This window comes from Sceloporus occidentalis, unplaced genomic scaffold, assembly GCF_023333645.1.
Source record: "Sceloporus occidentalis isolate IW3139 unplaced genomic scaffold, rSceOcc1.0.p SCAF_4, whole genome shotgun sequence".
NCBI lineage: Eukaryota > Metazoa > Chordata > Lepidosauria > Squamata > Phrynosomatidae > Sceloporus > Sceloporus occidentalis.
The window spans coordinates 184913790-184927797 of NW_028316984.1; the positions used below are offsets into that span (position 1 = coordinate 184913790).

General features: G+C 41.1%; 1 protein-coding gene across 1 annotated transcript; it reads right to left on the reverse strand.

Moving 5' to 3' along the window:
- Positions 1-1224: 1224 nt before the first annotated feature.
- LOC149315129 (uncharacterized) lies at positions 1225-11325 on the reverse strand. The gene is made up of 5 exons (XM_089523173.1): positions 11262-11325; positions 6674-6747; positions 5421-5474; positions 3331-3393; positions 1225-1691 (listed from the first exon to the last, which is right to left on the reverse strand). Exons 1-5 carry the CDS (start codon positions 11323-11325, stop codon positions 1242-1244), a joined length of 705 nt encoding a protein of 234 aa, XP_089379299.1. The 3' UTR covers positions 1225-1241.
- Between the last annotated feature and the right edge of the window lie 2683 nt (positions 11326-14008).

Sequence of the window (14008 nt, forward strand, 5' to 3'; positions counted from 1 at the left end):
GCTAGTCTCCAGAAAATAATGTCTCACAGCCCATATAACTGAGTTGCGGTGGACAGCCTATGTCCTCTAGATAATGTTTGACTGCAGCTCTCATTTGCCCTTGGCAGCATAGACATAGTGAAGAATAATGGGAAATGCACCCCAGTAATATCAGGAGCTAGTGTTGCATAGTGGTTTGAATGTTGGACTACAAATCTGGAGATCAGGGTTTGATTCCTAGCCCGGCCATGAAACCCACGGGGTGACATTGGGCAAATCACATGCTCTCAGCCTCAGGGGAAGGCAATGGCAAACCTCTGAACAAATCTTGCCAAGAAATCCCCATGATACATTTGCCTTAGGGTCTCCGTAAGTGAGAAACAACTTGAAAACACACAGCAACACAACAGCAGGAAGGTCACAATAAGCCTATTCCTTCTTTTTGTGTGCTTTCAAGTATTTTCTTGTGTGCCTTATGGTGACCGTAAAGCAAGCCTATCAAAGGGTTTTCTTGGCAAGATTTCTTCAGAAGGGGGTTTGTCTGTGACTCCCTCTGAGGCTGAGAGAATGTGACTTGCTAAGCTGACCATACATACTGTTTTAAACAGTGGTGAAAGACCAAAATTTGCTGCATAAGATTACTTCATCAGAGAAATATTCATGGTACGATGGTGGTAAAATATAGTGTCACTCTGCATCTACCTAAATTTTTGTATGGGTGCTGTCGCTGAAGAATAATTGTTAGTTCAGTATGTTCATATAATAAAACTTTTTGTTATCGTCTTACTTTTTCATAAGTACAGAATATTGCATAACCCCATAACGTTTTTGCCATCCCAACTTGCCGTTTTGGTCTCAAGGAAATATGGTCAGCCTATGACATGCCTAAACTCACCCAGTGGGTTTCCATGGACAGCGGAAATTTGAACCGTGGTCTCCAGCAAAAACCACTATGCCACACTGGCTCCCTACTCTTTCTACTAGGGAGGCAAACAAATCACTCTTTGTTACTAATAAGTCATAAACTGAGGGTACTACAGCTCTTTCTTCCACCCATTCCTTTTTCAAGACTGCTTCTGTAAGATGTCCACAGACTCAAAAATGACTTCCTTGAACTGGAAAGCAGCTTTCAGAATAGTAACATAACTTCAGTCATTTTTTTAAAAATGATTGCTCTACATATCCACCATTATTTATTGTTTTGACAGACAATGGAAATAACCACATTCCCCTGTAACATCAACATCTAGCCCCTTCATAGCTCAGGTCACCCGTAATCTCTTCTTTTTTTCTCCAGCACTCTCTAGGACAGGACGCCTTTGCTTCCTATTGATGTTAAGCTCTTCACACAGCCCGCCATCGCACTCCATCAGTGTGGGTTGTGATAGCACAGAATCTGAAGAAGCATCTTCAAAGAGTCCCTGCTCTTTGGAAGGCAGGGGGCCCATGAAATTGGGAAATTCTCTGTTCAGCTGCAGTGTTTTGGCTGTTTTGGGTGGCACAGATCCATCCTCCTGGATTACATTTTTGGAGAGCGCTATGGGAGGTGGCACAGAGAGGAGATCCTCCTGTTCCTCTGTATGAAGACTCTCTTCTTCCATGATGAGGTGCCTCAGAAGGATTGCCCTGCTATGACTTGAGTCAAGGGAACCCAGGCTACAGTCAGAGTCACCTGAGATTTCTTCATAATCACCATCATAAGGATCCAACAACTAAAACAAGAGTGACAGACACTTTTTACATTCAGGAGGAGAGACCAAGCAAAGCATCGACTATACAATCCTGTTCCTACCAACATGGCTATTGGGGTGGGATGATGAATAAGCTTTACTCTCAGTGAGTGGATGATTAATTTACTATATAAGTCTAAAAATTTTAGTCAAAATTTTGACCCAAAATCCCTGAGTCAACTTATTCATGGGTCAAAGTCAGCACTCTACTTTAACTCTTAATAAAAAGACAACCAACCCTAGATAAAAGGACTGATCCCTCTCTGCTCTCCCATCCATCCAGCCTTTATGGTGATGCCTGCTGAAATTTTTTAAGTTCTTTGGCATTGTTTTCCTTTGCTTCATCCTTTAGATCCTTTATTACATGCCCTTAAGTTTTACTCTTGACTTATCCGCGGGTCATATCAAAATCCATAATTTGGCCCCAAAGCCTGCCCTTGACTTATACATGAATGGGCTCTTCAGACCAGCCCCTAAGGGACAGCGCGACACCATCCTTATCCTAGCTGGTTCGGGGCTGCAGCAACCGCATGCCAGAGCCCCAATCCAGTCTTCTCAGGGCGCAAAAAGAAGCTGCAAAGAGTGGCTCCTTTTTGCACCCTGGAAAGGGTGCAATGGCTGCGGGGCTAGCTATACAGGGCTCTTTAGGCGCTGTGTCGTCTAGACACAGGGACAGAAGAGCTTTGCAATGCCGCACGCCATGTGCAGCAACGCATGGCATCATGGCGCCCTGTAGGCGGAGTCAGGGCATGCGTCATGGAGAGGCTACGCCCCAACTCTGTCCCCCTGGTGGCCCAAAGTGCCAGTCTGAAGAGCCCCAAGGTCAATATATAGTCGAGTATATATGGTATTGGATTTATACCCTGCCTTTCTGCCCAAAGCCAGGCTGCATAACAGAAATAATGTGCAGTTTGACACCATTTTAACTGCCATGGCTCCATCCTACAGAATCCTGGGATGTGTAGTTTTGTGAAGCACCAGCACTCTCTGGAGGCCTCACTCTTCCGGATTTCTCCAGCAATGATCTTTCTGGTCAGGGAAGTTCACTCAGACGTTTTAAATGTGAAGCACTCTGATTAGGAATGCTCCCTGCTGCAGCATATGTTTCACCTCTTCAATAAAAGGCATTTTAGAATTGTTACTCTTTTAAAAAATAATGCTTTTTCTTTTCTAGATTTCTTTAGGAGCTCTGGTGACAGAAGTGGAAAAGAAAGGCCACTGTACAACAAGTTGAATAACCCTTATCCAAAATGCTTGAGACCAGAAGTCTTTGGTATTTTGAATCCCCCCCCCCCCCCCAATTTTGGAATACCTGTAATTGCACATACATAATGAGATATAATGAAGCTGGAGGGAGACTGAAGAACTGTGAAATGGTGGAACTCCAAGCATAATGTTTGGCACAAATCCATGCCTCCCATCATTTCCCAGATCCTTGTTTCTCTCTCCAGCTGCATATCCCTCCAGCCATGCAAATAGAGTACAGGTACATAACTCAAAAAATTTGGATGTTGGGGGTATTTCAGTTTTTGGAATTCTAGCTATGGCACACTCAATCTGTAACAGAGTGATTCAGAACTCAAAACTGCTGTTTAAAAAGAGAAGCAGAGGTTGCACTTACTTGAAGTTGCACAAGGCTTGTTCTATCCAGGGACCGTTTATAAAGGGCACTATTGGACAAAACCTGTTTGGGACAAGACACTGTCAAAAATATACATAATGCACACTCAGAGCCTAAATATGTTAGCAGGAAGAGTTCCCAAGTCCTGAACAATTCTAGCCCCAGCAATGATTCCTGAACTGAACATATATGCTCCACTTGTCTGTTTCCCAGTTCATTACTAAGGTTCGGCTATTTCCTTTACTAGAAGAATTGCTCCCTTTTGTGGCAACCTTAATTGCCTCTTTTTTTTCTCTGCAAATCAAACAGTATATGTTAACTTTTATTTAACTATTACTTTTCTTCAGCTCCATCATCATAATAAAAAAAAACTGTGCCATATTATGAAAATAAGGCAGAGGGAGTTAGATTGTAGGGTCAATATCGATGGCAATTTTTAGGGGGAAATGAAATAATATACTTCTTATGGTAGGACCACAAGACTGGATTTTAAACTCCCTCTATTCTTAAAAAACTCTGTGCTAACAGAAATCTATTAGGGCAATAAAATGCTATTTTATCTGATGTGCCAGTTTTCCCTATATAAGGAAGCATGCATGGGTACTAGAAAAAAATTAAAAGTAGTAGCTCCCACCATAGTCCATCCTGGTACTATATTTCCACTTTATTCTTTTGCATGTGTAGATCCAGCTAGGAAGACCTTCTGAACACTTTATAGTCAAAACAATCCTAATCGCTGAGGGAATATCTTGTGTTTGCTTTCAAACTGGATTTTTTCATTCTACCCAGTAGGGTCCTCTTTAGTTTTAGTATAACCTGGCCAAGTAGCTTTGCAGATCGCACTTTCACTCTGTCCTTCCAGCTAAAGCAACACAATCAATTCAAGTCAGTTAAACATCCCCTTGCAAGCCTTGATTCATATTGAAGTCATACTGTGCTCAAGAGAAATTCAGGGTGTATTCACACTGCAGAAATAAAACAGTTTGACACCACTTTAACTGCCATGATTCAATGCTATGGAATTATGAGATATGTAACTCTGTAAGATATTTAGTCTTCCCAGTGCCCCATCAAACTACAAATCCCAGAATTCCATTGCATTGAGCCATGACCGTTAAAGTGGTGTCAATTTGTGTTATTTTGATAGTGTGGCAGCAGCCTCAGACACATTTTGACCGTGATCCTGCTCACGTTTTATGAGATCATAAATAACCTAGTAACTTTTGGAATTCACATTTGCAAACCAAACATGGCCCAGCAAAACTTCCTTCTACCAAAGGAATTACAAACCTACCAAAAGTTTCATGAGGCACTGCAGATCGGTGTTCTGGGAAGTTATGTCTTTAGCATTCTCCCAGTCATGGGGTGCATTGAGAGAAGCAGTTGCAACAGGACCCCAAGCTCCCCAACCTTTAGTGCCACGTAAACTGTTCAATTGGCATGTTTGGAAGAGGTTCAGCAGAAGTAACTAAGCTGTTCTGTTGTTCTAAGTGATGACGCAGGATCATGCCCCAAACGTTGAAGTAGGGTGTAATTTATATATTGGAATCCCTGACATCATATGGTATATTATGTTATATTATATTATAATAATATAATACCACATTCGCTGGGGAAAGGGGTGAAAGACCCCGGTCAATGTGGAAAAACCACAAATTAAAAGAAACGCTGTTCTTTTTAGCTGAGAGAACACCTCTCTAGAAATCTCCAGGTCCTCCACTGCAACTCTGTGGTTTACATCTGCCAGACGTTGATCACAGAATCATGCTGAAGGATCTACAAATGCCTAGAGAAGTGTTTTCTCTAGAAACTTCTAGGTTCTCCAACACAACTCTATGGTCAACTTCTGGCAGAGTTGCACTGGAGGACCTAGCGATTCCTAGAAAGAACATCTTAATCAAAACCACAAAAGTCAAAGGCGCAAATGTGGAGGGCCATTTATATTAACATATTAAATTATTATCATATGAAATTACTCCCTGCTTGAGCATTTGAAATTCTTTGAACAGCTGTAAGACTGAGTAAAGGTTTCTCCATTCAAACAACAGTACACACATAGACAAACACACACACACACACATATACATTACCTCTGTATTAGTATCCGATTCAGATTCGGTGCTGGATTCAACTGTGCACTTTTGCTATGAACCAAAGATTAGGGGAAAGAATGGAAGCTGGTAAACATAAGGCAGTTTTATTTCTTTACATAATAATTTACCAAAGACATTGAGGGAGCTGGTTATGTTTATCTTAGTGAAGAAATGACTGAAAGGTAACATGACAGACATATTTAAATACTGAAAGTTTGTCATGTAGAAGATTAAGCAAGCTTGTTTTCTGATGCTCCAGGGGTTTTAACATCAACCAATGAATTAAAATTACAAAACACAATAATACATTTAAACGTTAGGGAGAAAATCTTGACTGTAGAAGCTGCTTGATAATGGTATTAACTGCCTTGAAGGGTGTTAGACTCTTCTTCTTCAAAGGTCTTTAAAGAGAGGTTGAAGGAGCATCTTCTGGGAGTTTGGCTCTCGCAATCCCTTCCAACACTTATCTGCGATTATTTCCCAACCATAGTTTTCAGAAGTTCCCATTAGTAAGGATCAAAGTATTTTCAAATATTTCAAAATTGAACAATCTTAACCTGGTTGCCTTTCTCCATCTTTAGACAAGCAGCCTCAGGTACTCTTTGAGGAACCAATCCAAGCTGATAGGTTCTCTCCCCTTGAATTTACACTATTTCTGACAAATAATTACTTCTCAGGAGTTTATCACACAAAGGAGATCAGGAGTTTACAGCGTGAATATCCTGGAAAAATTGTATAATTGCATGAAACGATTTCACACGATGTTGCACAAAACCCACCATTAAAGAGTGGATTAAAAAAATGCATGGATATGGAGGGACAATTGTAGAAATTAACTATGAAGATGAAAGTATATTGCACTTTGATGGAGTTTTGCAATATTTTTTAAAGTGCTGTTCGAAAAGCACAGCTGGTTCTCCCACACAAGTTGATCTTGAGGCACACACAACCTTTAAACTGGCTCATTCCTGGAGTCATTGCAAATGCAAGTCAGCTCTATGGGGGCAGATGACAGGGAGTTCATGCTCATTGCTTTTACTCATGGCACACCACCTGCAACAGCTCCTGGCCAGTTACACAGCTGGCTTATATTACCTTGTCTCACCCAAACCACAAGATCAAGGCCCAGTTTTTACCAGTTCAATTAAAAACCACCCAAAAGCCAGATATGTGCCAATAAGTACTCAAACCTCCCAGGCTCCGCAGAAGTTGTTGTTGTTTTAAATCAGTATTTTAAAAATAATTCTTACCATGTACTTGTGAGCTAATTTCTCTATATCAGCAGATTTTTTTCTGGATCTCATGAAAAGTTCGCATGGGCCTACTACAGAAAAATGAAAATAAATGTATTAGGAAAGTGAGCCTTTAGGCTGGTTAGTGGTTAACATTTCCCTCCCGTTCTTCCTGATTTCTTGACTTTAATTTCAACAAGGATACTTCATCTGAAATGTTGTTTGGGCACATAAAATCTGAGGCTACTGCATACAGACGGAGACTGGAAGTTACAATACACAAGGACGTAGCCAGGATTTTGAGAAGGGGGGGGTCAAGACTAAGTGCCACCATTTTGAGAGGCTAAGAGCCCCCCCCCCCAAGACACAAAAAGAGGGTCGAGCATTTACCCGCAACACCTCGATGGCACCACTTTAACTTCCGTTATGGCTTCGTGCAATGGAATCTTGGGAACTGTAATTGAGTCATCTGTCAGGTGCCACAACAAACTACAAATCCCAGCATTTCACAACATGGAGCCAAGGGCAGTTAAAGTGGCATCAAACTGGATTATTTTTTCAGTGCAGATGCAAACTGAGTCCTTCCTCTGAAGGTGTTTACATCAGATAAATTCAGCTCGATAAAGCAAAGTGCAGCTGCTCAAGCAATGAGCGGCAGCCACTCTGTTCATGTTCAGAGACACTCTGCTCATGCTTTGAGACATTGTATTCCAACATCTGAGCTGAGCTACGAACCCAGGCTGCATCCACACATTTCATTCCCACTTCCAAGAGGGATTTTTAATTTTGAGACACACACACACACATCTTTTAATTCCAAGACCTACCTACCTACCTACCTACCTACCTATCTATCTATCATAATTTTTAATTCCAAGCCATTATACGTTCCTTTCTTTTTATATTAAACAAACCCCTTTAAGAGAATCCTGTTTTGGGAGAAAGGCAGGGTATAAAATCAGTCAATAAAAAATTATAGTGCAATAGTCCATCAGTGCATGGCTTACATTATAAGACTTTATACCTTTATACATTTAAAAACTATTAAAATCACAGTAGGCTCCGAGTGCTACAGAATCATGGAATCATAGAGTTAGAAGAGACCCCTAGAAGGGCCATCCAGTCCAACACCATTCTGCCATGCAGGAACTCCCAGTCAAAGCATCCTCAACAAATTATGTAATGGAGGTGTCCATCTGCATTGTAGAAAGATATACTATAGATTAATGCTATGGAAAATCACCACCTTGAGTCTGTATATTGGGAGAAAGGCGGGATATAAGAAAATAACAACAACAATAATAATATCTGGGTATTGTAGTTTTATGAGACATTTAGCATTCTTTGTCAGAGAGCTCTGGTGGCACAACATACTACAAATCGCAAGATTTTCCATAGCATTAAAGCAGTGTTGAACTGGATTATTTCTGCAGTGTGCAGCCTTATTAAACTGCAGTTCCCATCAGTCTGTGGTGCTGCTGAATGATGGGGTCTGCAGTCTAGCATTGCCTGGAGCAGGGCCATAGGACTCCACAGCCACGATTCATCATCTTAGATTGATTCCGTATATTAATTAATTAATCATAAAATCATAGAGTTGGAAGAGACCCCACGAAGGGCCATCCAGTCCATCCCCATTCTGCCATGCAGGAACTCTCCATCAAAGCATCCCCATTGACATGCTGAAAAAGGGCCAGCTAACTGTATTTTATTCACTTTGACTTTTAAAAAAGAGAAAAAACAAGGCTGGAAGGAAGCCTCTTGCCTTTTTGCATCACAGACCCTCCTCTTTTTTGTTGTTACAAAAATCCAGAAATGACTGTTTTTGAAAACATGAGTCCATTCTCAGGAGAAATGTCCAGAGTAGAGTCTGGGTCTCCTTTCTCTGGACTTCCAAAACCCAAAACTGACCCTGAGAGCATCTGGTCTGACCCCCAACTCAAGGAAACCTGGGAATCCTGAAGGTTTAGATCAATGACTGAATTATTGAATTATACAAGGCATAGTGGTCTCAGGGTTTTGCTGAAGCTCAGTATGCAGAAGCACAACATTATTTTAAAAATATTGTGCATTAAATTACCTTCAGTCTATGTCTGTGAGATGCATATGAGACATACATGGATCCCATCTCCCAGTATAATATCCCATTAGACATAATACTGTATATAAATATACCAACATCTGAAAAACTCCAAAATCCAAAATACATCTAGTCCTCAGCATTTTGGGTAAGGGATATTATTATTATTATTATTATTAGACTATATTGTACATGGATATAACAGCTAAAAGTTAGAAGCCACCTTTTCCTTCTTTTCTTCAGTTCTCCCTGAGGGAGGAGGAGGAGGAGGAGGAGTGGAAGCCGGACTCTGAAGGAACTTTTGTTTTGTCTTTCCTCTGTTCCCTCCCCGTGGTTTTAATGGAGGGGAGGGGGGAGGAAGGAGCTTGAACGCCCCCAGGGACCCCCCAACCCCCCCCCCCCCCCCGGCTACGTCCTTGCAATACACACAGTCTAGCTCAGAAAACAGGAAGGGCAAATTCCGACTTTCACTTAAATCAATGGAATAGCCTTTTCAATATATATATTGGGGGGGAAGTGGGGAACTGAATGGAAAATCAGCCAACTTACTCTCTCACTCTCTCTCTCTCTCTCTCTCTCTCTCTATCTATATATATATATATATATATATTGGTGAGCCAGTGTGGCATAGTGGTTTGAGTGTTGGACTATGATTCTGGAAACCAGGGTTTGAATCCCAGCTTAGCCATGTAAAGCCACTGGTTGACCCTGGGCAAGTCACAGTCTCTCAGCCTCAGAGGATGGCAATGGCAAACCCCCATCTGGAAAAAAAACTCTCCAAGAAAACCCCCGATAGCCTTGCCTTAGATTCACCATAAGTCAGAATTGACTTGAAGGCACACAAAAACAACATTTATATTTATTTTGTGTTTATCTAAGTATTTATACTTATTACTTAACCTTGCCTCCTCCCCCCCCCATCTATTCACGCCAACATGCATATTAAAACTCAAATCATAATTTGAAGACAAGTGAGAAGAAATAGAGTTTATAGCCAAATTCTAGCTTACTGATTCATAAATAAATTTCACTGAGTTTAACAGAGACTGAAAGTAAAAGGCGTTATTTGGCCAAAATCCAGCTAAAGTAGATATATGTAAGTATTGATTAACCAAGTTCATATTTATGTCATGGGATTACAGTTGGTCCTCCATATCCACAGATTATATATATATATATATATATATATATATATATAATGCACAAATAAAAAATAAATAAATTCTTTAGCCAGGGATTCAACCATCACAGGTTAAAAATATTTTTTTAAATTGTATAAATTCCCCAAAACAAAATTTGATTTTGCTAGTTTATATAAAGGACACCATTTTGCTATGGCATTGTATTTCATGCGACTTGAGCACCCACAAATTTTGGTAACCACAAGGGATCCTGGAACCAAACCCCAGTGGATACCAAAAACCCGCTGTACTTAAATTTGGGACTAAGAGTTGGATTTAGGATGTACAGTTGCCCTTTGGTATCTGGTATCTGCTGGGGTTGGGTTCCAGGAACCACAATGGATACCAAAATCCGTGGATGTTCGAATCCCATTATATGCAATGACATCGTAGTGTCCCTTATATAAAATCACAAAATCAAGGTTTGCTTTATGGAATAAATATTTTGGGGAATATTTCCAGTCAGTGGATACTTGAATCCATAGATTTAAAAATGCATGGCTATGACAGGCTGACTGTAAAATGGTGTCCCTTACATCAAGTGGCATAATCAAAGATTACTTTGTGGAATTATTTTTTTGGGGGGTAGGAATATTTTCAAGCTGCGCATATAGAATCCATGGATATGGAGAGCCAGCTGTAATTTCATTTCTATCTCAACTTTCTCCCAAAACTGAGACTGAAGACCACACAATGAATTGAGAAAAGATAAGGGGTGCTGTAGAAACCAAGACCAGGGCTATATATGCACTGTAGAAATGATCCAGTTTGACACCACTTTAACTGTCACAGGGCAATGCTATGGAATTCTGGGATTTATAGTTTGTGGTGGCACCAGAACTCTCCAATAGAGAAAGTGAAATATGTGAAGTCGAAGGCTTTCATGGCCAGCATCCATAGTTTTCTATGGGATTTTCGGGCTATGTGGCCATGTTCTAGAAGAGTTTGTTTCTCTGAAGATGCCAGCCACAGATGCTGGCAAAACGTCAGAAACAAACTCATCTAGAGCATGGCCACATAGCCCAAAAGAACCTCACAAAAACCTAAGGCAAAATATCTCACAAAACTACAAATCCCAGAATTTCGTAGCATTGAGCCATGAGAGTCAAAGTGGTGTCAAACAAGATAATTTTCCAGTGCAGACGCAGCCAAGGAGGAAGATGTTTTATACAAAGTCTGGCTTGCTGCTCCATCTAGCTCAGTAGTTTACTGGTATCAGCTGTCCAAGGTATTTTAAAAAGACTGTCTCCCAGTCCCACTTGAAGATGCCGTAGACTGTAGCTTGAAATTCCAGTCTACAAAGCATGCTCCATACCACAAAGCTACTGGTCCCTCGCCCCAGTACCTTCCATAGGCTTCCCACTTTGGGACTTTTTCCTTCTTCGCTTCCTTTGCTCCAGGGCTGCCATTCTGCCTCCAGCAAACCTTCAGGGCTCCCTAGTTTCGCCACACAGCTTGGCTGCTGAGGTTTTCATCTCAAGTATTTGCACCTGTGCACATCCCTCTTGCAGCTTCTCTCATTAGGACTGGCCAGGTGTGAAAGAGGACAGTTGTGAATAAGGAATTGCTATGGCTGGTGCTTTCTCACTCTTTTATAAGAAACTGGGGAAGGGGAAAAAAACCACTCCTTATATTATATTTCTGTCAGGGTATACCTTTTGGCTGCATCTACACTGCAGAATAAGAGCAGTTTGACACTGTTTTAACTGCCAAGGCTCAATGCTATGGCATTCTGGGATTTGTAGTTTTGTGAGATAGTTAACCTTCTCTGTTGGTGAGCTCTGGTGCCACCACAAACTACAAATTCCAGGATTCCATAGGATGAAGCCATGACAGTTAAAGTGGTGTCGAACTGCATTAATTCTGCAGTGTGGCAGCAGCCTTTGGTAGCTCAGAGTTCCCCTCCATAAAACCAGTAGTCCTTGTAAAAAGAAAATAAACAGCTAACCCTTCCATTGTATTTAGAGCCATTTTCATGACCTTCCAGTTACTACCTGTTGAGATTTTAAAGTTAAAAATTGCCATTGGTTTGCTTTTTTCCTCATCCTTCCAAATCATGTTTCCTTTTGCTAGTAATCCTTTGGTTTGTAAGCCTAAGGGCAAGGACCTAATTTGTACTCATCTTTGTAAAAATCTTTCTTGACTGATTTTCCATTCAGCTGAAAAGCAGTTAAACACCTTTCTATAAACAAATGATAGCTCTCTTCTTTCCAGATAATTCTAAACATTATAATTCCCATTTCCATATATGAGGGGTGCACTGAGTCGATAATGAGAACTGGAAAGTGCAATAAGAATGTTGTGTGGTCCTCCGTATGGTTCAGAGGACCAGAGTTAGCTTGTCTTTCTTGTCCTCACATCATTTGACATCACTTTAACTGCCATGGCTCCATCCTTTGGAATCCTGGGATCTGTAGTTTTGTGAGGCACCAGCACTCTTGGACAGAAGAAGCTAAAGACCTTATAAAACTACAAATCCCGGGATTCCAAAGGATGGGATGACAGCACTTAAGGTGGTGTCAAAAGGCATTATTTCTACAGTGTAGATGCACCCTACATATACCAAAGCATGAATCTGACCTATTATCCAAAGTATGATAGCCTTTGGTAGTCATTTTGGCTTATTTTGCTCTTAGACCCATTTATTTGTATTTTTGGCAATCCATGGCATCCATCAAACTCTCCTCCAACACCACATTTAAAATTGGTTTATTTTTAACCCCCTTTAAATCTTTAAATCCAGCTTTCACAACCATGCATATAAGCTAGATATATTATTTCCTCTTGGAATTCAATAGTACATAGAATGGTGATTTCAGCTTGAAGGAATGCAGCTTAGTTTAGGCAGGGATTTCAGTACTAGCGGACCAAAGCTTGGTTCAAGTAGGCATCACTCCCTAGAATAATTATGATTCCATCTGGATTTCTTTTTAAAGCATCTCAGGCAGGAAAACCTAAGCATGACATCAGAGTTTCACATCATCTTGTCCATTGAGCTCCAATGTTTTAAAGTAACACAGGTAATGGTGAAACGTCTGGAAACCTTGCCCTATGAGGAACGACTCAGGGAGCTGGGGATGTTTAGCCTGGAGAAGAGAAGGTTAAGAGGTGATATGATAGCCCTGTTCAAATATTTAAAGGGATGTCATATTGAGGAGGGAGCAAACTTGTTTTCTGCTGCTCCAGAGACTAGGACCCGGAACAATGGATGCAAGCTACAGGAAAAGAGATTCCACCTCAACATTAGGAGGAACTTCCTGACAGTAAGGGTTGTTCAACAGTGGAACACGCTTCCTCAGAGTGTAGTGGAGTCTCCTTCCTTGGAGGTCTTCAAGCAGAGGCTGGATGGCCATCTGTCGGGGATTCTTTGATTGTGATTTCCTGCATGGCAGGGGGTTGGACTGGATGGCCCTTGCAGTCTCTTCCAACTCTATGATTCTATGAATTACCAGTGCCCATTTTTGCCAAAGGTCAGATGTTTGGGAAGTAGTGTTGTCATCTCTGCTTAGAGTGTTACCTGGTGTGGTTCGTATCCCCGTGATGTTCCATTCCAGTGATGTCCCTGGTCTGTGTGGATATTCAATATTTTTAATCTTAGCAAAATTGATGACAGCAGATAATGGCATTCAGGAGAGGTGCTGGCTACCAGGTTTGACCAAGAGAGGCCTTTTCACCTAACCCTGGCATTCCAGAGAGTCAAAGAGGTTCAATTTCAGGACATACACATGTGCATCTTGGCAATGTTGTGCAATATGACCATTGGGCTACAGTGTAGCCGCCCCCCCACACACACACACGAGAAAGTCACAAGATCCCTTATAGGCATGTGAACTCAGAACATGTATGAATTTACTCTTGTGCTCTGAAGACATACTTGTTAACAGAGCTATTTACAAGGAGAGGTTTGGTAGGGGTTTTTGGTTGTTGTATAGTGGTTACATAATGACAGTAAAAGTGGGTTGGGATAGTATATGCCTGTCATACCATCATAAGCCACAAACAAGATGCCAGCTATTGCTAGACAACGGAGTAACTGGAAAAGGCAACGATGCTCAGAGAAGTCAAAGGCTGCAGGAAAAGAGGAAGGCCACA

What these genes read in the sequence shown, in the direction of transcription:
- LOC149315129 (XM_089523173.1), bottom strand. Translation starts at nt 11,325, where the DNA reads ATGGCAGCCCTGGAGCAAAGGAAGCGAAGAAGGAAAAAGTCCCAAAGT. An exon ending in AAGTGGGAAGCCTATGGAAG is followed by an intron (nt 6,748 to 11,261) that starts GTACTGGGGCGA and finishes ATTTTTCTGTAG; the next exon opens with TAGGCCCATGCGAACTTTTC. An exon ending in AATCGGATACTAATACAGAG is followed by an intron (nt 3,394 to 5,420) that starts GTAATGTATATG and finishes TGTCCCAAACAG; the next exon opens with GTTTTGTCCAATAGTGCCCT.